Source organism: Colletotrichum spaethianum (genome assembly GCF_022836535.1).
Source record: "Colletotrichum spaethianum MAFF 239500 DNA, contig27, whole genome shotgun sequence".
Lineage (NCBI taxonomy): Eukaryota > Fungi > Ascomycota > Sordariomycetes > Glomerellales > Glomerellaceae > Colletotrichum > Colletotrichum spaethianum.
The window spans coordinates 483,475-509,745 of record NW_026054797.1 but is presented as its reverse complement, the minus strand read 5'-3'; the positions used below and the strand labels follow the sequence as shown (position 1 = coordinate 509,745).

The 26,271-nt window shown below is 54.6% G+C and overlaps 7 protein-coding genes across 7 annotated transcripts; 4 read left to right on the top strand and 3 right to left on the bottom strand.

Moving 5' to 3' along the window:
• Nucleotides 1-2,098: 2,098 nt before the first annotated feature.
• On the top strand, nucleotides 2,099-4,187 carry ColSpa_09288 (uncharacterized protein; the record flags this gene model as incomplete). The annotated part of the gene is made up of 4 exons (XM_049275500.1): nucleotides 2,099-2,595; nucleotides 2,645-3,036; nucleotides 3,072-3,493; nucleotides 3,582-4,187. The coding sequence occupies 4 exons, from the start codon at nucleotides 2,099-2,101 to the stop codon at nucleotides 4,185-4,187; spliced, it is 1,917 nt and encodes a 638-aa protein (XP_049131457.1).
• Nucleotides 4,188-10,226: 6,039 nt separating this feature from the next.
• On the top strand, nucleotides 10,227-12,064 carry ColSpa_09287 (laccase; the record flags this gene model as incomplete). Its single annotated transcript, XM_049275499.1, has 3 exons — nucleotides 10,227-10,427; nucleotides 10,481-10,773; nucleotides 10,834-12,064. The coding sequence occupies 3 exons, from the start codon at nucleotides 10,227-10,229 to the stop codon at nucleotides 12,062-12,064; spliced, it is 1,725 nt and encodes a 574-aa protein (XP_049131456.1).
• Nucleotides 12,065-15,114: 3,050 nt separating this feature from the next.
• ColSpa_09286 (deoxycytidylate deaminase) lies at nucleotides 15,115-16,561 on the bottom strand (the record flags this gene model as incomplete). Its single annotated transcript, XM_049275498.1, has 3 exons — nucleotides 15,115-15,168; nucleotides 15,221-16,467; nucleotides 16,540-16,561. 3 exons carry the CDS (start codon nucleotides 16,559-16,561, stop codon nucleotides 15,115-15,117), a joined length of 1,323 nt encoding a protein of 440 aa, XP_049131455.1.
• An 853-nt stretch (nucleotides 16,562-17,414) lies between these two features.
• Nucleotides 17,415-19,688, top strand: ColSpa_09285 (ubiquitin-like protein ATG12; the record flags this gene model as incomplete). The annotated part of the gene is made up of 4 exons (XM_049275497.1): nucleotides 17,415-17,611; nucleotides 17,662-17,788; nucleotides 17,849-19,180; nucleotides 19,230-19,688. 4 exons carry the CDS (start codon nucleotides 17,415-17,417, stop codon nucleotides 19,686-19,688), a joined length of 2,115 nt encoding a protein of 704 aa, XP_049131454.1.
• Nucleotides 19,689-21,129: 1,441 nt separating this feature from the next.
• On the top strand, nucleotides 21,130-22,766 carry ColSpa_09284 (putative MFS-type transporter; the record flags this gene model as incomplete). The annotated part of the gene is made up of 3 exons (XM_049275496.1): nucleotides 21,130-21,242; nucleotides 21,307-21,319; nucleotides 21,384-22,766. 3 exons carry the CDS (start codon nucleotides 21,130-21,132, stop codon nucleotides 22,764-22,766), a joined length of 1,509 nt encoding a protein of 502 aa, XP_049131453.1.
• A 394-nt stretch (nucleotides 22,767-23,160) lies between these two features.
• On the bottom strand, nucleotides 23,161-24,087 carry ColSpa_09283 (RWD domain-containing protein; the record flags this gene model as incomplete). Its single annotated transcript, XM_049275495.1, has 1 exon — nucleotides 23,161-24,087. One exon carries the CDS (start codon nucleotides 24,085-24,087, stop codon nucleotides 23,161-23,163), a length of 927 nt encoding a protein of 308 aa, XP_049131452.1.
• Nucleotides 24,088-24,561: 474 nt separating this feature from the next.
• Nucleotides 24,562-25,710, bottom strand: ColSpa_09282 (chaperone protein DnaJ 11, chloroplastic; the record flags this gene model as incomplete). The annotated part of the gene is made up of 2 exons (XM_049275494.1): nucleotides 24,562-25,602; nucleotides 25,666-25,710. The coding sequence occupies 2 exons, from the start codon at nucleotides 25,708-25,710 to the stop codon at nucleotides 24,562-24,564; spliced, it is 1,086 nt and encodes a 361-aa protein (XP_049131451.1).
• Between the last annotated feature and the right edge of the window lie 561 nt (nucleotides 25,711-26,271).

The window sequence follows — 26,271 nt, the reverse complement described above, 5'->3', positions numbered from 1 at the left end:
GCCAGACTCTGAATGACATATCGTCCTTCCAGAACGCTTTCTCTAGAGCTGGGGGCTGAGGCAGTCAAATGATTACAATAGAGACATCCATTCTTTAGGACAGAAGGCCCTGAGGTATTTACTTATCGTAAACTAGGGAAAACCATCGAAATGCACTATAAATTGAAACTGTTCCATTGGGGTGACCAGCAGTCATGCGCTTAGCATTGCAGACGACAAGTGTAAGCACTATGTATTGTTGGAGTTGTTAACATGCGTTGTACTGCTGTTGGACTTGCCACACATCTCCCACCATTCTTCCGAGCCTCACTCTCGAATGGTCTTAATACAAAAGACCAGAGATCACTTGGTCATAATGTTGATGACCAGCGTGGATGGTGAGCAAGAGGCCAAGTCTCTAGCAAGGTTCCAAGCTACACCCGGCCAAAGGGAAACGTAGATGACCACAGCTGCAACTGATCTGTCGATGTTCGCTTTGCCGTCTGGTAAAGAGTGGGCACGTCTTCGAGTATATCTCTCCCGCTTGTGGCTGGCTGACCCGTGATCTAGGGATATTTGGTTTACTCCTGCCTTCAAAAAGATTTTCGCGTCGTCCCAAAGCGGCAGACGTACTCGAGGCATTGGTAGAAATGCTGAAATGGCACATTTCGGACAGCGACTTCTACTTAATGGTCCTTGGGCCACTCCCAATCTCTTCCGGCCGACACTCGGCGGTACGTGGTGAAAATATGCTTGGATTGGAGCGCATCAAAGACGGCTGCGTGCTGCTTATCTTGGCGGTCGAGGTGGACACACCCGAGTTGAGGGCAGTCGTCGCGTGCCCAACACTCAAGGGCGCTGCCAATGACATTAAGACGTGCGCTTAGTCCCTTGGCTGGCAACGTCGAGTTTCGGCACTTGAACCTCTGCGATGGTTCGCAGGATCCGCTAGGTAGTCATGCCGAGGAAGATGCGCGAGGCAGCGGAGAAAGTACAATCCAGCGGCAGTGTTCAAGGCCCGGTTGCGCAAAGGTTTCAAGATCTCAATGTGAAAGCAGCACAGTAGCCTGGGTCACTGGATGGGTGGGCAGGGGAAACGAAGCCGGATCGAGGCAGGCTTGATAGTTGCGGCATGCAGTCGAAAAGCGACTTGGACGTTCATGGCCAACAGAAAAGTCCGCCTGGCTTTCTGCCTTGCTCGCCTCATCTGTCTAGGCCGGTCCGCAGCAGTTGCGGGTGGGGTACGGCATGCACGGTATGTCGCACTCGCCGTCCCCTTTCCGAAGGCCAAGTTGGAATCGAGACGGCAGAGGGGAGGAGGGCGGGTTGCCCCGCGCTGACGGACCTGTAAGCTGTAACTAGATCACGTGCAGGCATGACCGGTGCCGTTGGCCTAGACCCATGCTCGCTGCATCGTACTTTCTTGCATCACCGTCTTCCAATTAGCTCATCAATGAAAAGCAACCGTTGCAGTCCAGGTTGGAGACGATTAGCCTGCAGCTACTCAGGCAGGCTCGAGGCCGCCAACACATCCCTGCAGAAATGAACTCATGACGATGGCCTCAATATGGTGGCTTGCGCACGGATGAGGCAACCGGATTCACGATCCTAGGGGCGGCCGAATGAAGAGCCTCCATGTCTGACACGACGAGTCATTCTTCTCAGTATCACGCGGATATGCTTGGTGCTGAGTTTGGAACCAGGGCCGTATTTGTTGGTCCAATTGTATCAATCGACTGGTTGGCAGTTGCATGACGATAACGTACAGACAGACTCCCTCAAGTTCGAAATGGTTGCCTCTAGTTATTGGCCATCTCATGTCTCGCAGCTCGCCCACTACGGAGGGGAGACCAAATTTGAGAGTCTAGTCACACTGAGCTCATGCGGCTCATTAGCTCTAATCTCAATTGGCCAACGAAAGTCAGTGTTTGCAGCCTGTTCAATCCAATGAGACGAGTTGCAAAAAATGAGGCTTGCCAGGTGGAATACAATGCTGACAGGATATATACCCCGCTCTTAATCGTGCTTCAAAAGCACTGGACATTCGGACCCTCCTCAGCACCACCTGTATCGATCATACAGTCTTCGATTTCGTCACAGTCAACGACTCCTGCGCAAGATGGCCCCTTCTCTTGACATGGCCGGCATCGCCAACTTGGGCCAACAGCTTGCTATGAAGCTGGTAGCCTACGAGATGGGCACGTCGTACTCGGGCAGTGATATCTACAATATGGCCGAGGATATCTTCGCAACGGCGATGGCACTTGATGATCTTCGAGGGTTCCTCGCTGCTGACGCTTGCGAGGTACTGCCTGTCTACAAGCATGCCGGCCGTGAAGCCATCGAAGACCTTGCAACAAGATGCGGCAAAGTTTACACCGCCATCATCCGCACCGTCTACAGGGCAAGTCTTGCTGCCAAGGTTGTCGAAGACGTTGACTTCGAGGCGCTTGGCCCAGACGACCTGAAAGCTTCTAGACTCATCGCCATCCGTTCCAACATGAAGTGGAGCTTGGTCTCAAGCGCCTTTGAGGCTAGCGAGATTCAACTGCGTTGGCTCAAATCCAGTCTTCTGCTGCACCTGCAAGTAGCCAACATTGCACGCCTCCAGAACACGTGAGTCCTCTTAATCATTGCAATATCTGTTGCTAACATTATCATGCAGACCCAGAGCTCCTGGAAGTTTCGACGATGAGTTGGCCTTGAGGGCGCTGGCAGTTCGGATGCTGTCAAGCAAGGTCAGAGCCACCAAGGCAATCATCGAAGATATCGAGAGGAAGGAAAGACTGGCACTGGCCGACAAATCCGACACCGAGAGCATTGCCTCTGGCGCGCCATCTTCGAGTGGTGGCAGTTCTGACGATGATACAGCATCCTGGAAGTCCGGAAAAACGGCCCACGACTCAAAAGCGCCATCAATTTGTGGCGATAAGTCAGACGAGAAGGCCAATGTACCTCCTGCCGTAGAGCCCATTGCCCCTCCTCCACCCCCGTACCAACAACCTTCTGGCACCAACCTTCGGACGGGACCCCTGATGGCGGCCCTGTTGATATCAAGTTGGTAACGCCAAAGCATCGATTCCCCGCTAAAGTCTTCAAGAGCATGGGGAAATGGGTTAAAGGTCTGTTCGGCCGCAACAGTACACCGTGCCTTGACGACCTGGAATTGGAGGCGACCATTTTGAAAAACAGACCATCCCCTGAAATTTTCATGGCCTTTGAGCCCAAGATGCTACGCCTGGAGTTGAAGCGCATCTTGAAGCGCGGTTCCAGTGCCTCTCCTGACGTGTTCCTCACTCAGGATAATCAGCTCCGCATTGCTGTCCTGAATGCCCTCCTGCGTGCCCAGAGTAAGGATGGAAGGGTGAGGCAGCTGATAACTGTCGACCTCTCCAAGGAGCCCGACGTCGCTGTTGTCTTCATGTCCGTCGAGCCTGCCTTGGAGCCTGTTCATATGACGGACATGCTTGGCCGCAAGTATGACATACCGTATGAGTTGTGCCGAAGTGTGCAGGTAAGTGTCACCCCACCAGATGACAAACGTTCACTGTGTAGGCTAACGTGCTTTGATCTGCTAGGGTGCGCGAACGTCCATCCACCAGCGCTTCAAGGATGTCAACCGACTTTGGCCTATTGTCAGGGACGGAGCCTTCGAGATTGTCGCCGAGGACGACACCGTCGTTACACCGGAGGCGTGGTTCACAACAATCAAGCCAGGCGCCATTTTGAAAATGCGCATCTCGGCCTTCAACGACGGCGGCATCAACGGCGGCGTGCCTCTGCCCCCTGGAGCACCTCAACCTCTCACCTGGGCCGAGCCTTTCTCGGTGCCTCCGCCACCAGGCTGGAGAGGTGGTCGGCCTCCGGGGCCCCCAGGTATACCGACGGCGTGGGGATGTTTCCCTCCTAAGCCTCAGCAACGCATGGGAATGCCTGCGCCGCGACTGCCTATGCCACCAGTCGTTACCATAGAGCCGCCCGGCACCGATGGTTACGAGCTCGGTTTCGAGCTCGACTTCGGACCCCCCTTGACCCGTGAGAAGGACTTTGGGGAGGACCGTAAGAACCTTGGGCAGTGGGTTGCTCTGTGGACGAACGCCACAGACACAGACTTCACCACCGACGCGGGTGGCATTCCGTCATACGATGATGCCTCGTCAATCTGGTCCGGATCGTCGTCGTCCTCGGATGAGATTATCGATGACTGATGTCTCATGTTGGTGATTGCCGTGTCTGTTTCCCCGGAGGTTTGGGGTCTCCAAATGTTGCGAATATATCGCGTGTCACTCTTTGACCAACCCAAGACTATACGTTTATGATAATGTTACGATATGGTAGTTTTTATCTCCAAACTGACGCACTCAATCCTTGAACTCGATCCATGTTTTGCTAGCACGCCTTGTTTGTGTTCATCTTTAAACGTGAATAAAACAAGAAGGAGAAAGACTAAATTGACAACAGCTATTGGTTGAACAACGTAAAAATTCATCGAACCTGCTTCATAATCGAGTGGAACTTGCATTCGCCTTGTGCACGGCATTACGCAAACTTCAAATAATACAGACTCCTGATGGCATAAAACGTTTGAGTGCTAATATAAAGCGCCAATAGAAGAGTATAGTTACCATCGACATGTTCGAAAAGGGAAACACGTGCTTGTTCCCCTGGTTTAGGTGACACCGTTGACTTGCCTCTACATTTTTGATTTGCCTACATAATCAGCCAAAGAAACCTTGGTTCATTGAATGTCTGTGGAAATGACGAGACTGATGCAGTAGCCAGCCACTTCTGGCAATCTTCCTGTGCCTTCGAAAATCAACAAATCACGTAGACCTCATCAAGCAACCTGGCACAGCACACCGTCATCAACAGAACATCTAGTAAAGAACGCCTGGCTATTCGCAACAATGACCGCTTCTTTCTGGCCCAAGCCCCGAAGTAAGCCTCAGCCTCCCGAAGCCTCTCACGATGCCCCTTCCTCCTTCTAAGTAAGGTGATTGGCATTAAGCAGGGCAGAGATGGCGAAGGGCGGATCTGTGCAGCATGAAGCGGGATGCGAGAGAACAGATGGTTCGGTCATCAAGATCCTCAGCTAAAGCTGCTGGTCTCTTGATTTCGGGACTGCTGTGATGGATTGCTCAGTGAATGGATGTGGATTACCGTGAGCGTTTAGCCTTGTATTGGAAGAATAGAAGGCGGCTGTGAAGCCCATCTGGGCACGAGCTAGAATAACACTCGTCGCTTGATGAATGTCTGTGTCCTGTCTGATAGTGCTCTCAGAACAAAGGTACTTAATTTTCCACAAGGCTCGAATAAGACGCGAAAATCGTGGACGACCGTGTGAACCGCGCGCACTTAGGCGTTCTCTGCCTAGAGGTGAAGCTTGAGATCAACTTCGGCGGTTGCGCACACTGGTTCAAAAACCGTCCAGAAAGAGATGCGTTGGAAGGAACGGTTGAATTAAACTGCACAGCCGCGAAGCACTAGCAACCTCTCCCCACATAACGTACCCCGACTGCGGGACGCAAAAAGTTGAAGTCGTTGAGATCAAAGTTGGCGGAACCGAAAACGGAAGGTGGCACCGGTCCGGCAGAGTGGGCCCGGTGCACACCACCTCGGGAGCCGGCGCCGTCGTCTAGAGAGACATGGGGCCGGGAAGCTGGTGTGGGTGTCGTTCGAACTGCCGGAAGCAAAATTTGCCAACAGCCGTTAAAGTGAACACAAAAGTGTGACATGGCGCAGGAGAAACAAAGACCTTTGGAAAAAGCAAGGTGACGTCGAAACACCCACTGGTGCACGAACAACGAAGCGCTCTGGATTGTAGTTGGCGGCGGCCCACGCGGCCGAAGACTCAGAGCCTAAACAGACTGCTCGGGTTTGAAGTAATAAGAAAGAAAAATTGTACGAAAAGCCCCCAAGGCCTGCATTAGCAATGCAACCTGGGCCTCTGCAACCTCACATGCCGACGTTTGGGTCCTTGCATACGAGAATCTTGATGAGCTTATTCAATCCTTTTAAGTCGAATCCCACGTCGAAACGTGTCCCGTCAGTGGACCTACACACTCGTCCTCATGACAGTCCCCTAGGGTCCGTGATGTCACCAAAGAGGTGGTTGCCGCCCAGGTACCCTGAGTCAAATGTGCCTCACCGTCAGCGTGCCCACCTCCAAGACCTGAGGCATTGGCGTGTAGTAGTGGCATCGAAGTGACAGGGCTCGTAAATCTTATGAAAGCTCATAAGCGCTAGGATGACGGCCACTAGGTTGCGTTCCGGCAACAGCTCTACCAGAGCTTACATCCCAATGAGACACGCCACAATGGTGAGCTCTAGAGACACTTGTGTCCAAAGTTGGACATAATCAGCGAAAAAGCAAGGAGATGCCGTTTTGAGAGGTGGCTTCAAAGCTCGTATTTCGAATTGAGCGCAGTGCAGAAACGGTCGATGGTGAGCCCACTTGAAGGGATAACAACGCCAAGAGATGTCGAACAATGTTTTACGAGATCCCGGGGAAAAATTGGAGCGGACGACCCTTCCAGAGCGGATGTGGCGGGGCCTAAATGAAGGGGACAGGCATGTTAGTCAGTGCCTGAGAGGGTGCCCAGCATCCAGGAATAGCATGATTGGGAACAGTCCTCCCGTTCATCGATCCAATCGACAATGTCTTACCCTGGGCCTTAGTCAATCTTCATGATAGCTGAGGGTACAGGCAGACGAGAGATTGTGCTGGCATCGACTCAGGCCGTGTGGGCCGTATTGATCGCGATGCGAACTGCAACAGTACTGAGGGAGCGGAATTCCCACGGCTGAAGGGGAAGCGCACAGCCACGCCAGTGGTGGTCAAGTTCGCATAGACGGGCGGAAAGGCGTGTCTTGCAAGCGTCATGCAAGACCAGACGAACCCCTCTTAAAGATTAGAGAGATTTGGTTCACATCGTGGGGGGATGACGGGGGCCGCGGAAACCCACAGATCCGGTCGAACCTGTCTCTAAAACACGCCGTCAACGGCACGAAACGTGCCACTTGAACATGTTGATCCTTAAATTGCAATGATGCGAGAGACGGTTCGGACTTCACCTCGGAGCTCCAACGGGGGTATCGTAGATTGGTGGACTTGACTGAATGTAAAGATTACAGGACGGAGGAGTCGGGTAGTTGGATGAGGTGAGAAAGAGCATCATACGGCCCCAGTGTGCAGAAGAACAAGCTACCGCAGCCCTACCAGCAAAACTAAGTGAGGTGACAGGCGTTCCGGCGCGGCCGTGATGTGGGCAGACTAGAGGCTGGCGCAGAAGCGTGGCCCGTCAGCACATCAGACTTCTCTGCCCGTCATGGCCCTGCTCCCCAAGAAGCACACTCTGTGGTATTCGGCCGAGCTTCGCAGAGGGAAAAACTGGGGTCGCGTTCCGATTTATTGAAAATTGCGTTATGCATTGTCAACGCAAACACGTGCGAGGCCTAGATTCTATCGTGGCGTTGGAAGTTTTGGCCCTGAGACATGCATATATGCCATGCGACCGTAGCGGCCGAGGGGAAAGTGTTACGACAGCGATGAGTTTGTCAGAACAGGCAGCGAGAAGAGGCCATGGCGATGCAGTCGGCACCGGATGCCGTCGAAGTCATGGAAGGCGACGGCGTGATATTCGTGTTGACGAGCCTCATCCGACTTTTAGTGTGGCCGTGGCGTATTGTAGGGAGGTGAATTTGGGATTGGAGGATTCGCCCGATAGGCAGACGCGGCGCTCGAGCCGCTGCCAAACCGCCCAAAAGCAATGCGAAGGCAGCGGCAATGGTGGCACTGACATTCCACTGACAGCCAAACGAAGAGGAAGCCCCCTGGTCCCTGTTTGCAGCACCTGACGCTCGAGCGAGCGGTGAGCCTCCAGTTGAGATTTCTCTGGCTGTCTGTCTGGCTGGCTGTGTTATCCCTGTGGCGCAAGGAAGCCGCTAAGCTATTCTTGACTCCGAACACACTCTCGGGGACGAGGAGGAGCTATAGCCACACTTTACCTAAAAATTGCCCGGCGCATGTGCCGGCACAGTGTGGTCTCCGGCAGATGGAAAGTGCCGTCACATGTTTTTGCATGGCATGTCACAGTGAGCATCGTTGCACAAACTGTACTCGCTCGCTGCAGGTGAGCGCCTCCATGTCAGATTTGCCCCGGCCGCAGCATCCCGCATCCACGATGTACCATAACCCAACAACAACCCAATCCCGACCTTGCAGCACAGATACTATGTACCTGTCGACTTGGGTTACCTTCCTCCGGCAGATCCCCATCGCATCATTCGCCGAGTGACGATATCGCGCGCCCTGCACCTCATCATCCGCCGCCCATGTCCGTGGAATCTTGTCCAAGGTTCCCCGGCCGAGATACCGCTGACTCCTCTTCACATCAGACCATCCCTCACCTAGCTCCGTCTTGCTTTGTCCTAACGACTACTGGTTAGTTTACTGCACGGCAGCCAAAGTCCCAACGACCTTTTGGAGATTCCTCAAGCTTCGTCCCGTCCTCTCTGTCTTCCTATTTCGCTCCAGCTGACCCTAAAAATAGCCCCCAAAGGACGTGTGTTCGGGACAACACCTTCAACATACTGGTGACTCTTGCTATGAACACAGGAGCAGAGCATAGTGCAATCAATACGAGACGTTGATGATGTTGTTTAGCCCATGACCCAGAAAGGACCGACTCCAAACACTGGTCGATTCACCCACGAACCGCGCAGCGCAACGTAGTCTTTCGGTGCTGCTGCGCTGTCCTGGCTGCAATTCCGCTGGGCCTTCCGCCATCTTCTTGGCGAAACCGAAGTCTCCGTCTTTGCACTGGCTCGGCGTTTTCAGCTCCCTGGAGACCACCCTTTCCCACCATACGACACGGCTCAAGAACTGTTGGTTTTGCTTTTTTGGAACCTCTGCCCTCGTATCCGCGAAGCTAGACCCTGACTCTGTCTTTCCGCTGCCTAGCCATTTTAACCTCACCGCCGAGCCCGAGTCTTCTCAACATTAGAGTCTTGGCCCGGTCATGTTCGCGTCCTGATCGCAGGTCTGTCGTCTCGCTTACACTGTTTGCTAAGTGGACGAAGCCTCATCCCGTTGACACATCGCATGCCGGGCCCGCCGGACGAGCCCTGCCAAGGTGTGAATTCCCCGAACCATGCGAGGCTTACGCCCGAATCAAGACGTCCCTCTATCGCTGCTGCTCGTTCTCCGTCTATTCCTCGTGATGTATCTCATGCCGTGCCGACTTTCCAATGTGTCCCGGTTTCCGGCCAGTCACGCTTTGTTCTTTCTAGATGCGGTCACACCTCAGCCGGCCGGTGTGAGTCCACACTCTCAAGATTATCTCAGAACCTTCAGGGTATTATTGCAACCTGGCAGTCATGGTGGAAATTATGCTGACAATCGTCTGCATGCCAATGATCGAGTCAAGCACCCGCCGATGCACTGCAAACCTTTCGGCAAATGATATGCCCATCCGTGGGTACCGAATCATGACATGGCATACGGTCTGCCTTCAAGTGGCCCGTCAGCCTCATCCTTCACCTCTCTTCAGCCTCCATCCCACGGGCCAGTCAAAAGCTTGCTGTCCTTCATATCCGTAGGGCAGAGAGGTTAGTGTCATTAGGGCAAATCTTGGGCCCAATTTGGGGATCTGACATGATCCGCTCCCCCCCCCCCCCAAACCAAGTCTGTTGCTTTCCGTCTGCCTGGCTACTGCCCCCCCTTTACAAGCCAGCGCTCAGCCTCACCCAAAACTGTTCACAACCGACTTCTCCATCCTGCACATTTCCCATGCACGGTATGGCTGGCTCGACGTTGACCTGAAGCATGTTCCATCTACCTCCACATGGTGCAACAAACACACCGTTTTCTCCATACCGCACGATCGTCCCCACTACAAACGGGCCCTGGCTTATTGTTCCCTCCATGTCAGAAGGAGGCATGATCACTGCTCGAGGGACAGGGGTGGATGCACCTCACCTCTACTCACACGTCTCCCTCTCACTCGCATCATGGCATGCCTAGAAGACTGTACGCTACTCTGCGTCTTTGGACATGCAAGAGAACCGAGACTATTGATTTCGTCGTCCCAAAGGAGGCTAACGTCTAATCCGAGGCATTGTGTTGATACACAAGGTGTATATAACACGCTCTATCCGTCGGATACCTCGACGAGAACTCAGATCACTAACCCGGACTAACAACTCAGTCACTCATCTCCTACCTGTCTTGTGCTTTCACGTTCATCATGTTTTCTACCTTAATGAGCTCCAGCCTCGGGGCTGTTTTCCTTGCTTCCCTCGTTCAGGCCAACCCCATTCGTTCAGCCGAACCAAGGCAAGCAGGTTGTGGTTCTAATGGACCTGGCAACCGAGCTTGCTGGAACGGAGACTTCAACCTCGACTCGGATTTTGAGATTCTCACACCACCTCAGGGAAAGTTGAGAACGGTAGGCATTTGGTTCTTCAGGCTGTGTCGCCGTATGCACTAACAGTTATGTAGTTCGACTTCACTCTTAGCAACTTGACCGACATTGCACCGGATGGAGTTCACAAGCCCGCCATGCTGATCAACAACCAATTCCCCGGGCCGACGATCGAAGCGGACTGGGGCGACTTTGTCCAGATCCATGTGCACAACCAACTCCAGAACAATGGCACCTCCTTCCATTGGCATGGCATGCACCTGCGTGGTCAGAACGACCAAGATGGCGCCAACGGTGTCACCGAGTGCCCCATTCCTCCTGGTCAGAGCAAGACGTACTCTTTTCAGCTGACGCAGTACGGCACATCTTGGTAAGCACATTTCTTTGTTGTTGAAGATTTGGGATCCACTTGGTAACACGCCAGCTGTAGGTATCACAGCCACTTTTCCGCCCAGTACGGCAATGGCGTTGCAGGCGCCATCAAGATCAACGGCCCGGCGTCTGCAGACTACGACATCGATCTCGGCCCATACGTGATCAGCGACTGGTACTACGACACTGCAGACCATCTTGAGCGCCAGGCCGAACTCGTGTCGAACGGGCCCCCACCAGCCAGCGACAACATTCTTTTCAACGGCAAGAACATCAACCCACTCGGCGCGGGCGGTCAATACCAGAAGACCAGGTTGACGCCGGGCAAGAAGCACCTTCTCAGACTCATCAACACTTCTGTGGACAATACTTTCACGGTATCCATGGTTGGCCACAACTTCACCGTCATTGCCACCGATCTTGTCCCTGTCAAGCCTGTCACAAAAGACAGTCTCTTCATGACAGTCGGTCAGCGGTACGATGTCATTATTGAAGCCGACAAGGCGGTCGAAAACTACTGGTTTAACGCAACCATCGGTGGAGGTGGGTTTTGCGGAGAGTCCAGGAACCCATACCCCGCCTCCGTCTTCTTCTACGATGGGGCTCCCGATAGACTCCCCGTCGACCAGGGCACGCCTCCCGCAGACCTAGGCTGCAAAGACACCACGGGATTTACTCCCATCCTCTCCAGAACCGCACCCAAATCCGAATTTGACCCGAACAAGAAGATTCTTGATATTGTCCTGGACCAGCCGGAGATCAACGGCACCAAGGTCTTCCGCTGGAAGGTCAATGGTAACGACATCGACGTTCAGTGGGACAAGCCCACCCTCGAGTACGTCGCCGAGGGCAACACATCCTGGCCGGCGCGTGCCAACATCATTGAAATCCCTCAGGCTGATGCATGGACGTGGTGGGTCATTGAGAACGGCGGCGCTCTCCCGCACCCCATCCACCTTCACGGTCACGACTTCTTGTTGCTTGGCACCGGCGATGGGGCGTTCACCAGCGCGGAGACTCTGAACTTTGACAACCCCACTCGCAGAGACGTCGCGCAACTCCCCGGTAGTGGGTGGATGGTGATCGCTTTCAAGACGGATAACCCGGGCGCCTGGCTTATGCATTGCCACATTGCCTGGCATGTCAGCATGGGTCTCAGCGTCCAGTTCCTCGAGCGCAAGGACGAGATCGCTCAAGAGATGGACTTGTCGTCGATCGCACCAACTTGCGATGCGTGGAGGAAGTACTACCCGACAGCACAGTGGCCCAAACACGACTCTGGGCTGTAATCGGCTTCTTGGGCTGGCTGAAGGCACAGGCAGCAGCGGGTGCTACCAATCGCCGCGGCGAAAGGCTGCATCGTGGCGCTTGTCGACACGAGTGCACCAAGCCAAGCGCCGCAGCCTCCAACGTCATTTTACACATTCTATTGGCTTTCCCGAGGATTTTACTCGACTGTCGCGTTATCTTACGTCCCCTAATGACTACCGCGGGTGTAGGGCGGCGAGGACTATGGGCGCTTATGGTCCTGCGCAGGATCACCCCACTCGTATGACAGCCACACCACCTTGCTGTAGGGACGGAGTTCCGGGCACACACACACACATACACACGTTTTCTTCTTACCACTAATTAATCGGTTCACAAAGCGATTCTTCGGAAGGAAAACATGTTTATCGGCACAGGAGGAGGCATTTCATGGGAGTTTTTCGTTCGTGGCTTGGGTCGGAGTTGTCTGGGGAGCCAATACCTTTTTTATGTTTTGTTCGGTGCGTTCCTCTCCATCGGATTGGCATTTCTTGTTTACTGGTCTTTTATACGACACGTAGAATGGGTGGGCGTTTCTGGATCAAGATTAGCCTGGATTTGTCAAAACATGTGTCTAATTCCAAGTTTTTCCTCTCTGAAAATACACTCCAGCCCTGCGTACGAGCAGTGCAGATGTAGTAAGCAATAGTGACCATGCGATCGTCAGCGGGAAGTGGGAGAAGGAGAGGCGGTAGTGCCGGTTCGTACGCGGGCGGAACCAAGCCATCGGCCAACAATGCAGCCCTCAGCGACCACCAGTGCCGAAAGCTGCGGCAGTGGCCGGAGAATATCCAGCGATTAGGAAATCTCTGTGCGTGGGTGCGGTGGTGTGACCCCAGCTTGCAGGGCATGTCCGCCTGCCCCGGAGGCCTGGGACACGACGTGTGTTGGGCAGGCATGTCAGCTTTCGGTCCTTGATCGGGAAGAGGTGGGTGATGTGGCGGTGCGAGTGCGAGTGCCGGCTTGGCGGGGGGTTGCTCGGCCAGAACTTTGACGTTGATGCGGTGACATTATTGCCCAAGCAAGGCGGACCGCGAAGGGCGTCGGTCAAAGGACTGTCAGGGGAAAATATGCAAAAAGATGCAAGAGTCAGGGAGAGCTTGCAGAAGCATGTGGGAGAGATGTGCTGGCCGACCGGACTACGGAGGGTAAGACCGGGAGGGGGGAGCCGTGGTGGTACGCGCTGTGGGTCTGGGGACTGTCGCATTTGGCATTGATGATCTCGGAGCTTGGCGGAGCGGGTGGAAGGCCGGGGGTGGTGGGGTCTTTAGGTCCGGTGTTCACGGTTTGGGAGACTACATCGCGGTCTAAGTCTTCAACATGTGGCAAACAAACCCCATTTACCTCGCGTCATTGATTTTCTGCGTCGACTTTCTGTGTGATGTTCCAATCGTTTTCGTCCATGGTCTATGATCATTTCACTGTAGTTGTAGGTAGGTGCTCAAGCCTCCGCTTCGTTGTCCAGACCGGCCACAGCAAGCTCGCCCCGTTTTCCCACTTGACAGCTGGCGGAATCGACTGACGTGCACGTTGTCTCCCATTGCTCCTTCTCTTCTTCCTCGTCATCCGCATTCGCGGCGTCAGCGAGTAGCCCGTTTCTCCTTTTTGACCTGGCAATCACTGGAGTTGATCGACTTGCTCCTTCTCTGCTTCCTCTCAAGGTTATCAAACCTCTCGTCGGACAAGAGGGAGGCCGATTGAGCAAGGGCGGGACCCTAATCATCCAAGAGGAGTATTTAGCTATTTGGACTCGGTGAATGCTGCGATGTGATATGGGAGACGGAGCAGAAATCATAAGAGTTTGCTCAATATTATCAAGGGGCGGACTCATGTGTCTTACCATACTGAGAGCAATCCCTGAAAGCCCGAAGGCGAAGGAGTACACGTCGGTGGCGGCGGCTAAACTGGAAGTAAGGAACGACTGGTACTGCATAGTGGAAGTTCAAGTTATTATTGTTCAAGTTACTTTTGAAAGCTAATGCAACTTTGATCGACGCTGACTTTGCAACAACGATTATAGCTTAGAGTCTAGTCAAAAGGTGTTTGGCTTAACGAACCTGAGATACGACCCGAGGATTATGTACTTGTTGCCATCAAGGTGTTTTCGTCAGTTCGGAGCCCTAGTCGTCAGCAGTTCCAGAGTTTGGCTCTTCTGAGACGTGCAGTACGTTGTCGATATAACCGTCAACCATGACACTACCATCACAAGTATTGAGGAATAGGCATGAAACACCTCAGTATGAAGGTTAAATTGGTCGCCTGATTCCATCCAGGAATCTAAGCCTTCGTGCAGTCATCGGAGATGCGCGCACCTCTAGAGTTTTGGCCCAATCTGCAAAAAAAAAAAAAAAAAAAAAAAAAAAGCAACCCAATCAGATTTTTGAATTTTGATGGCTCTTTAGTTGTCAGAACCTGGTCTCAAAGTTGACAGGCCCCTGAAGTCTGATCAACAACCAAAGCTTTTGACGGCCATTCGAATGAGGTTGCGAAGGTCGGCACTCCTGGGAAGAGGCATTCGGACGAAGTTTCCGACGAGGTAACTTCTAATCACTGGCCACTATGCAGACATTCCGTGAAACAAGACATGTTTCTGACACGCAAACCTAGTGATACCACACCGTTGGATGTGAGCTTGGAGCATCGTGACTCGGAAGGCGCGATCTCGCATGGCCAGTAGATCAGGCTGGTTTGACGGCTCGGGCCGCTGCTAACTTTTGATCCTCGATTGAGGACTGGGTATCATCGTCAGAGTCCTAGTCGCTATTGACTGCAAAAAGCGAAGATCTCATCTGCAAGACACTTGACACAACTGGCAATCATTCAAATTCGACCGATGCCTAGTCGCTGCGACAACACGAGCGCGGGTGTAGAGTTGATTGCGGGGCGTGTGGAAACATAAACTTGTTCACGTATGAAGTATTGCGTTGAATCTCATGTCATTATCTTTCATATCGCTTTATGGGGCTGGCTTGCGTGACCAACTCAAACATGGGCCATCAAGGTTCTCCTTGACTCAAGGTAATTCATGATCTTAATAGAGCTCCAAGTTTTCCAGGTTTTCAAGGTGGATCAAACCGTTTGGCGCCTGTCTTTCTGTCAGCCACCTCAATTATGGAAAAATTTTCAAGGAAACTCACCGGAATATATTGCCTCAGCCTGACTCCCGCCTGCGCGAACACCGCCGCCGTTTCCGTGTCCATGCTGTAACCATGAGCATACACCACCTCCTCGATGCCAACTTGACAGATCTTGATGCTGCAGGTTAGGCACGGGCATGTATCACAGTATAGCACGGCGCCTTCACGGATACGCTCGCGCCCCGCCTCCAGCAGCGCGTTTTCCTCGGCGTGGATGCACAAACATGTTGCCAGGCCGACACCGGACGAGTTTCCCGAGTTGCACCGCGAGCAGCCGCCATCAGAGCAGTTCTGCAGACCGCGGGGCGTGCCGTTGTAGCCCGTGGAAATGACACGCTTCTCGCGGCCAACAAGCACCGCACCGACGCGGCGCTTCATGCAGTTTGAACGTAGCGAGGCGAGCTCCGCGAGAGACATGAAGTAGGCGTCCCAGCTGGGCCGCAGACGGACCGGGTCGGCGAGCTGCAGCTTACCGAGGGTAGCGTACAAGTGGGCGAGAGAGGACGACGTGTTGAGAAGGCGGACGGTGGCGCGGGAGATGAGGGGTTGCAGGCCCTCATGCGGGTCGTAGAGGTGGCTATCTGAGGCGAGGGCGAAGGACTCGAGGGTGCAGTGAGGGTTGTGCAGAGCACGGAAGCGGGCGTGTCGGATAGTCAAGGGGGCGTCGACGGAGATGAGCATGAAGAAGGGGCGGCGAGAGAGGGTGTCGAGAATGGCCTCGTTGTGCACATCAGTCGTGACGAAGCGGGACTGCCAGCGGGTTGTGACGTAGTCCAGAAGGGCCTCGGCGGAGGCAAAAGCAAGTTCGTTGGAGGCTGGGGCGTGGAAGCCATTGGTGGGTGGTGGGTGAGGATGGGAGTTCCTCGACACTATGGAGTAGGTGCCGACCATATATGACTGACTAGCCTCTCTCGCCGGGCTTTCAGGTCTGTTGCCGTTGACGGCGATGGCAGTCTCCTGGTTTGGGAGGGGGCAGTCTGTTTTAACATGGCCCTTTTGTTTGCAGATGAAGCAAACAGGAACCTTCTTCTTCTTGCTCTTCTTGTTGGATGAAGTCTGCTGCTGAGCTTCCGACTCGTCGTTGCCGGTGGTGGATGGTGCGAACTCCGGCTCCGGTACTTGCGGAGCATTGTATGCCGGAGTCTCATTCCGCGGTGGACTTGATGAAGGGTCCTCCAGACGAAGAAGTTTGAAGCCGTGGTGCTCGACCAAGTACTTGGCGACGGTCTTCTTGCCGGCGCATATGCCTGTTGGGTGTTAGAGATGCCCTTTTGTCATACATGGCGGGTGAGCTTGGCTCAACTCCATGGGAAACTCACCGCCGCAGATTCCGATGAGCATCTCGACTGAGACTTTGGCTTTCTAATTGCAGAAATCTGGATAGAGGTTCAAAGGGTTTGTCTCTCTGTAAGTGTACGTTCAGAACTGCGACGAATGCCGGACTGCTGGCTGCGTACTGCAAGGTTTGCAAGTCAACCCGGCAACCAATATCCAATTGGAAAGCCGCGATGCGGATTCCTTGCATAAGACGCGTCTCCACGCGTAAAGGGGGTTTCCGTTTCGGGTCCGATCGGTCGGGCTCCTCACCCCGCGTCCTTCGGACCAAGATCCTCCGGGGTTTAGCCGGCGGGACCTGCAGGGCATGACACAATAACCCCGTGCACGAGCTCCCCCACCTTGGGAGTCCAGCTGGGCAGCTGGTAGCCTGGAGGGGAACACTGGAGGGGAGCTGCTGCCCTACCTATCATGCCTCATCTGTCAGACAACCATCTTACTCCCGAGGAAGCTCTCATCCGCCTTGTTCTCGTGACTCGTTGATCCAGACAAGGCGTGATTTGACTGTTTGCACAGGTGACTCTTTCCAACCCGATATTTCCAAGCATCCTCCCGTTGCTAGCGACTTCGCCCGGACCCTCCGCTTGTCCGGAGTCCATCTGGAAGTGCGACCTGCCTGTTCCGTCGCATCGTAAGGGCCTTGAACCTTTTGAGTCATTTCGACCCAGAGCGGCGCCCGAATAAGAATTCTACTCCTACATACCCGTTCCACCGAAGCTTTCCAGAAACTTAGACGTCTCTCAGCATCAACGTTGCAGCGCACTTCAAGACCCGACCTCCGGCGCATCGCCTTGCGAATAGTGCTCCCATTCCAATCCCGCGTCCGATAGTGCGCGCCCACCACCCCTGCTTGCCCGCCATGGCAGCGATCCAATATGCGCCGTTCTCCTCCGAGATCGAGCTCCCGTTCTACGCTGCCCTCTTTTCCTCCAAGCTCGAGCATGACAAACTTGACGACTCGGCACGCCGCGTGCTGGGCCAGTACACGACCCTGCCGGTCGAGCCGGGCCAGAGCTGCAAGATGTCAATCCTAGGCAACGCACTTACCAGCGACCAGTAAGGTGCTCGCGATGAGCTTGAGATCTGCTTCATGTTGACCACGTCAGGACTGATGAGGAGAGCAGGCCCAACGACGAGCATGTCCGCGCTGAGGGCTGGATCAAGAACGTCAACACGATCGAAGACTTCAAGAACACCGACAAGCAAGCTATGTTGAAGCTTGCAGCAAGACACGTAAGCTCAAATCGTGGCTTCAGGAGGAACCTACACATATAGCTGACGCCAGCTCTCCAGGTCTGGGACGCCATCAACGACGGCACCATCTACTCCGTTCCCTCCCTCCTCTCGTCCTTCACGATCCTCTCGTACGCCGACCTGAAGAAGTATAAGTTTACATACTGGTTCGCATTTCCAGCACTGCATTCAGACCCCCAGTGGAAGCGCACAGGCCCGATCGGCCGCCTTGACCCTAAGGAGAGCACCGCGCTGGTCGACCGCGTGGGCACTTGGCAAGCGAACCGCGACAAGAGGCAGAACGGCTTCTTCCTCGCCAAGAAGGCCCGGGGTGTGGATGTTAGCGATTTGGATAAAGATGCAAACAGCGATCTCCACGACCTCAACGACGCTTTTGGCTACGTGTGGGAGGTTGCCAACCTCGGAGACTTCGAGAACGGCTTCTTTGACGATGTTGCTGAGGAGGACCGATACGTCGCGTTTGTTGATCCGTCGACGTACCCCGAGAACCCGTCTTGGCCTTTACGCAACCTGTTGTGGCTTATCCGACAGCGGTTCCGCCTGACGAAGGTACAGATCCTGTGCTACCGGGACATCAGATCAAGCAGACATGCAGCTAGAAGCATCATCTTGCCTTTGGAGATGGACCCGGTAGAGCCTCTTGCGGTCTCGGAGATGCCCAAAGTAACTGGTTGGGAGCGCGATGGAGAAGGCAAGCTCCGGGCCAGGATCGCGAACCTCGGCGAGTACATGGACCCTACACGACTGGCAGACCAATCCGTGGATCTGAACCTCAAACTCATGAAATGGCGGATTTCGCCAAACCTGGACCTGGACACAATCAAGTCCACCAAGTGTCTACTGCTGGGAGCTGGTACGCTCGGCAGCTACGTATCCAGAAATCTCATGGGCTGGGGCGTTCGCAAGATCACCTTCGTAGATTACGGACGTGTATCATACTCGAATCCCGTACGCCAGCCACTTTTCGAGTTTGAGGACTGCTTGGAAGGTGGCAGGCACAAAGCGCCGCGGGCTGCCCAGGCCCTGAAGAGGATTTATCCCGGTGTCGAGAGCGAAGGCCATGTTCTTTCCGTTCCCATGCTGGGCCATCCCTTCACGGATGAGGCTAGAAGTAAGGCGGATTACGACAAGTTGAAGCAGTTAATCGACGACCACGATGCCATCTTCCTTCTGATGGACAGCCGGGAGTCAAGATGGCTCCCAAGCGTTTTGGGCAAGGCAGCCGGCAAGATTGTGCTCAACGCAGCACTCGGGTTCGACTCATTTGTGGTAATGCGTCACGGCGCTGAACCCGACAACGCCCAGCCAGAGGATACAGAGCGGAAGACGCTTGGTTGCTATTTCTGCAACGACGTTGTCGCCCCGGCTGATGTGAGTATCACCTATTAATGATGCTGAACTCCTACTGACTTTGGTTTAGTCCCAAAAGGACCAGACTCTGGACCAGCAATGCACGGTCACCCGCCCTGGTGTAGCAGCGATCGCCTCAGCACTGCTCGTCGAGCTTTTCGCAAGTCTTCTCCAGCATCCTCTCAAACAACACGCACCGGCACCCCAGACATCGAATGACGAGAAAGACCCCCTTGACCACGCTTTGGGACTGGTACCCCACACCGTCCGTGGCGCCTTGCACAACTTCAGCAACAAGGTTATCCGTGGAGAGTCATACCCGTGCTGCAGCGCTTGTGGTCCCCCGGTTCTGGAGGCATACCGGAACGACGGCTGGAAGTTCGTAAAGAAGGCGCTGCTGGAGAAGGACTACGTTGCCGAGCTGTCGGGACTTGCTGAGGTACAGCGAGAGGCTGAGAGGCGGGCTGCTTCGATGGACTGGGAAGAGGAGGAAGATGGAGCAGATGATGGTGATGGAGAGTTGATCTGAAGGATGTAAGGCGAATCTGACGTTCTCAAATAAGCATTCATGGCGGAATAGACGAGGATTTGGCGTCTTCGGTAGCGGACTTTGGGGCGTTTTGGTACAAGGGTGTGGGATTTCAAGGCGACAGGTTCTTGGATTAAAGCTTCTTACAAGGGCAGGATTGGATTATCAGGCTGGTTAGTCTACGTGGTCTAAGTCACGAAACATTCCTTTGAATGAGTTCAATCCTGGTTACAGCTCATCAGGTTGGCATTCAAGCAAGCGTTGAGCTGAAAGCTGTCTCGATATTTCGTGCACAAAATCAAGGGACCTCAACGATGATGATGAGATGCATAGAGCCAGGGCAGATGACAGGGTTCCCCCACACTAGCTGACCCTCTGCTTCCCGCCCGTGACCGAGAGATGCAACCGTTTCACAGACCCCCGAGCCTCCCGTTACCACTAACAGATATTGCATTATCATACACTAAAGATTGTTAGTGCTGCCGGGGCTCCAGCATGCTATTTCCGGAGCATAGGGTAACTCCATAGCAGCCGCGGTCCGCTGTGGCTCGGATCCCGACGCGCTATGGACACATGGAGGGATTACCTAAGTGCGCTAAGGCACAGCGTGCATTTCTTTAAGTCAGGTGTCCCGGTTACGGCACGACGCACAACACCCCTTACGAGCGCAGTAGGAAGGCAACACTGTGTTCCGTACCAATTCATCTCATCCATCATCTCTTATATTTGTACTGTTGCATCACTTGTATTCTATGAGCTTTTTCGTCTCTCACCGTTGAGCTCATTTTTCCCATTTCATTGAAAAATGTAGACGGAGAAATTTAGTGGAAGGCTCAGAATTGAACGTTTGGAGACTGTGTTGGGAGTGAGACCAACCCGGCTTAACGGGTTAAAGAGGTGAACGACGACGGCGGATTCATCGGCGACCGCAAACGACGACTAGACACAACAATTTCACAGCTTACCTACATCACGCGTATACGTCACATGCCGGCGCTATCTCGTTGACACACGTACATCACGCCTCAGACTCTCACTCATTCGACCGCCGCACACCGGCCCCACGAAACGCCATGCTGCGCTCCATCTTCCGGCGCCTGACGTCGGACCGGCCCGAGTCGGTCAACGACTACATCGGCGTCGTGGTGCCGCTCGAAGAGGCGCACTTGCACAGCCATTCGGCGCGGACCGGCAAATGCGAGTTTGAGGAGCGGCCAAGCCAGGACGACGACGACGACGATGATGCCGCAGAGGACGATGGCAAGGACCAGGGCGAGAGCGCCGGGATGCTCGAGATGAGTGCCGCCGAGTATACGATTGAGGGGCTGAGGAAAGAGGTGAGGAGAGGTGGGAAGGGGCAGTGGACTGAGTACGAGTGTGAGTTGTGAACTGTTCCCGGACGCTGAGGAATGAGAGTGTCAAGTGAGACCCTCGGGTGCTGATGAGGTGGACAGTGAAGTCGAAGCTTGTCAACAAGGCGATTCAGGATATCGGGATGGGGAGGTACAACTGGCAGCTCTTCGTTTTGTGCGGATTCGGATGGTTTGCGGATAAGTAAGTCTCAAAAACTCAGCGGACTTTTGTCTTGGATGAGAAGTTTACTAACTGTCGTTTCCAGTTTGTGGATGCACGTAAGTTGACCAGCAACCTTCTGCTTCTTTTGAGCAACAACAGAAGATATACTAACGCCCCCAGGGCGTTGCTCTTACCCTTCCTTCTCTCTCTGCAGAGTTTGGCATTTCAGAACAACGCGTCCGCTACACGACGTCGTCCATCTTCCTCGGCCTCTGCTTCGGCTCTTTCGTCTGGGGCATCGGTTCCGACGTCCTCGGCCGGCGTGTCGCCTTCAACCTCACCCTCCTCATCACAGGCGTCTTTGGCATCCTGCTGGCCTTCGCGCCGACTTGGGGCTGGGTAAATGTCCTCTTCGCGGCTCTTGGCTTCGGTGTCGGCGGCAACCTCCCCGTCGACGGCGCGCTGTTCCTCGAGTTCCTCCCGGACGCGTCGAGCAGCCTGCTGACGCTGCTGTCGGTGTGGTGGCCCGTGGGACAGCTGTCCTCGTCGCTGGCGGCGTGGTATTTCATCGCGAACTGGCCCGCCGATCAAGGGTGGCGGCGGTTCGTGCTGACGATTGGGCTAATCACGTTTGTCATGTTCGTTGTGCGGTTCTTTGTGTTTCGCCTCTTCGAGTCGCCAAAGTTCCTGCTCACAAAGGGCCGCCAATCCGAAGCTATCGCCGTCGTCCACGGCATAGCTTCCCGCAATGGCGCCAAGACCTGGCTCACAGAGGAAGTCCTCGATGCCGTAGTGGACGGTGTGGTGGACGACGACGAGCAGGGGCGCTCCAGAAGCAGCCGTGCAAGTATGCTCCAAGGGGCAGGGAGAACTACGAACGTTCTCCGCGAGAGGATGAAGGCTTTTTCTGCAGACCGCCTCCGCCCCCTCTTCAAGACTCGCACCCTTGGCCTCGCGACCATCATCGTCTGGTTCGTCTGGGCAACCATTGGCATGGGCTACCCGCTTTTCAACGCCTTCCTCCCGCAATACCTCTCGCACGGCGGCGCGGCCCCTCCGCCCGACGACTCCCCCGACGCCGGGGCGACGCCCATCACCCCCGACACATACCGCACCTACGCCATAACCTCTGCCGTCGGCGTGCCGGGCAGTCTGCTCGCGGCCTACCTCGTTGACCACAAATCCCCCTGGCTAGGCCGCCGCGGCACGCTCGCGTGCTCCTCCTTCATCTCGGCCATTTTCTTGTTCATGTTTGTAAAGTTTGGCACCTCGCCCGCGTCGCAGCTCTTCTTCTCGTGCGTCGAGGCCTTTTCGCAGAACATCATGTACGGCGTGCTTTACGCCTTCACCCCGGAGATCTTCCCCGCGCCCGTCCGCGGGGCCGGCACGGGCGTGGCGAGCTTTCTGAACAGGGCCATGGGGTTGTTGGCGCCCGTGTTGGCGGCCAACATGCCCGGCGATGGGACGACGACGCCGATTTACCTGTCGGGTGCGTTGATCCTGGCGGCGTTTGTGGGGATGTGTCTGATTCCTATCGAGACGAGGGGGCGTCAGAGACTGTAAATGTTGTGTCGATTGCCGATATAGAGGTGTGCATGGGGCGTTAGTGTTATAGATGAATGTTTTTCGCTTTCGTCGAGATTCTCCGGTGAGACTGGCTGGATGCAATCTGCCATCTGATGCTACTACTTTTCTTTCGAATCGGCATAGAAGTATGGGAGGACCACACACCGATAGATTGGTGTTGAAAACCTGCGGGTCGTCAAGTTACAGGCTTAATCTATTTCTTAACCCGCCACGCCTGGCCTGTTTTCGCATGCGGCAGGGGCTTTCTGATGACAATCAGTCACAAACGATTGTTTTGACCGCGAGAAAGCCATTGGTATTCACTGTTTGTCCTCGCATCCTGGGTCGACCAAGTCATTGGCGAAACCGCCTCCTGCTCCCGAGTCCCTGACTACATCAATACCTTGGCAAAGGCATCCCCTAGCCCGCGCTCCACCAACCACCCCTCTACGGCTTTCATATCGCCCCGATTCGCCCTTTGGCCTCGCCTCTCGCCCACGGAGTCCGTGATCTCCTGCATGTCCGAAAACACCCGCGTCGCGATGTTCTTTTCGCGATGCCTCTCGCTAACCTTTTTGTGATGCGCGGGGATGTCGCCCCAGCTCTCCGTCTTGATGAACTTCATGTAGTCGTCAATCTTTTGCGACCCGCCCTCAAGGCACAACAAGCCGGGTTTCCCGGCGTAGAGGAAGCCGGTGAGGTTGTAGCCCGGCGCGTTGATGATGAAGTCGTCGCGCTTGGACCGGGTCGAGATGGAGGGGAAGTAGAACCACACCCGGACGAGGGGCTCTCCGTCACCGCCGCCGTTTCCGCCGCCAGGGTTGAGGGACTCGGCTTCTGCGAGTTTTGCTTGTTCAAGATACTCCGCTGCCGAGTCCTTGACGACCTCGATCGTACTGAACAGATCCTCCTCGCCCTCCGGGATCTTTGCGTTAAGCTGCGCCGTCGCCGCCCGGCTCAGCCATGCTGGCTGACATATGCGAACTTTGATCTGCGGCGCCTCCTCTGGTGTATTTTCTGCATCATGAGAAAATGGCACATTGATGTCTAGCTGCAACGTCTTCGGACTTGATGAATCTTCTTGTTCGGCGATGGTGAGGGTGAGCAGAACAGTGATCTGCGGGGGTCTGGTGAAAGACGGTGGTGATGATGACGGGTCTTCAAGGTGGGTTTTGAGGAGCGTGAGAGTATGTTCTGATTCCTTTTCGATTGTGACTTCTTCTTCGGTGGGGTACATGGCTGTTAAGAGGTCAATCTGACCGATTTGATGTTCGATTAAGTCGGTTGGGAGGAGGTGCCATGACGGTGAAGCCGCCATTGTGACTCCGAGGCCTTTCGCCCTTGGACTCCGATTTTCAGACTGCGAATGAATGGAACGAGTCAATTAATTGGTTTCCTAAAGTTTCCTCTCGCTGTTGTTGACGATCTCCTCGTCCGAAGGCCACAGACTGAGAGATTTTCGGTCCTGAGTTGAGCCACATATCAGCCACAAACGCCACACTTTCAACATTTCGCGATATTGATATTTCTCACATTTATATCCAGTGAAGCTTCGCTCATTGCTAAACACTCGCTTATTTGTATGCAAGTGCGAGAAATTGTTGTATAATACTCCTTTGGACACAGCCGGTCACATTAGGCCACCACGGCACCCGGTCAAATCAATCACAGTGGTAGCTTCACCAACGTATGGCAAGATCTCGTTAACTAACAATGAGAATCAGGTACAAGTTCCCTGTAGTATGCTTGTGTAGCAACCCTCTAGTAATCTTACGCTTGATGTTTATCATCTCTATCTGTTGCCTTTCGCACCTGCGGGTGCATCGACCCTTCGCTTCTGGAACGACTTGCCAATAGCATCTCTAACCATTGGGTCCGCACGAATGGTGTTCTGTACAAGCCAATCCCTGACCTTGGAACGGACGCTACTCAGAGCCTCCTTGTCGCCCGCGAATGGGGTCATCTCCATCTCCAGCAGTCTGCTTGTCTCGCCGTCCAGACCGCGCGCAATCATCTCAAGCCGCTGCAGACCCTCGTCGACCGCAGCGGCCGAGCTTTCAGCCGCCTTCTGCGCCGCCTGACCCTGCGGGTTGATGAGTGGCCCGATCTGGCCAAAGGCGATGTATATCGTGACAGCGGCCTGGCGAGCCAGAGAAACGAGCTGAAACTGCAAGTAGGGCGGGCGACGTAGGGCCGTACTGAGCACTGTGTTGAGGACGGAGAGGAAGGGCGGCATCTCGGGACGCGTGACGACGATCAGCTCCGCGACGAAGAATGTGACGAGAACCACCCAGCGCCAGTACCGTCCCCAATCGAGGTATCCCAGCAAGCCCAACCCGTACGTCGCAGCGGCCGCAATGCCGTAATACGGAATCGTCCCCTGGAAGATGCCGCGGGAGACGTACTCGTGGATGGTCTTGCAGTTTTGCCAGGCGCCGACCTCGGGGCCGAAGCGTTCGTACGCAAAACGGCGGGCCGAGTCCGAGAGTGTCTCGGAGGCGGTCTTGAGGTGCATGAAGCGCGCGGCAGCGGCGCCCGTGTCCCCACCGGCGCCCGCCTTATCTGGGTGGTAGACGGCGGCGAGACGGCGGAAGCGGGACTTTATAATGCGCACGGGAGCGTTGACGGCGACATCGAGGTCGGTGTAGAATGTGCCCTGCACTCGAAGGGTGCGGTCGGCCTCGATGAGGGTGTAGAGGAGGTAGAAGGAGACGACGAGGATGTGGATTCGACGACGGTGAGTTGCATATTTGGCGGAACCGGGTTGCGGCTTAGGGTCGCCGGCGCGGATGGCGATGCCGTAGTAGATTGATTGCACCCAGCCAGTAACTAGCTGCGAGGAAGTCAGTCTTCGTGGTCATGGACAGCTCGATCAAGGGGGTGTGGGTGCGCCTACGTTGGGCAGAAAGGCCCAGCCTAGAAGGGAGAGAACGTTGGACATTATGAAATTCTGAGCATCACTGAAAGGGAGTTGAAGACGTGCAAAGGAAACAACGTCAAGAAGCCGCAACGAAAGATTGCTGCGGAGTAGTTGAGAAATCAGATGGCAGATCGAAGTGATGTCAATTTGCGATCAAGCTTGGGGACTCGCTGGCGTTTTCGACGACCTAGGATTGCCAAGAGCTGACCTCATTCCTGCCGGACCTGGCACTGGCGCCCAGATCCCTGTCTGGATGGGGGCGGGTAACCGGGGTGGGTGCTGATTATGTCATCGAGTCGTCTTACAGTATCATTGGTCTTCTGGCAGCTTTCGACGGTCCTCAAAAGCACCTTGTTATTGACAATTAGGAGGAGAGGGCCAGATGAACCCGTAGCTTTTCTCGGTATCTAACATCTGGTACCATTGGGGTCGGAATTTTCGCCATTTTTTCACATCAAGATCAAGCACTCTGTGGTCCTCTGCATGAGCCGAGGCCAAACTGTAGCGCCGTCGTGCTTGGGAACTCTAAAGCTCATTCGTGCGGAAGACAGTCAGAAATGTTGACAATTCACACTATGCTTG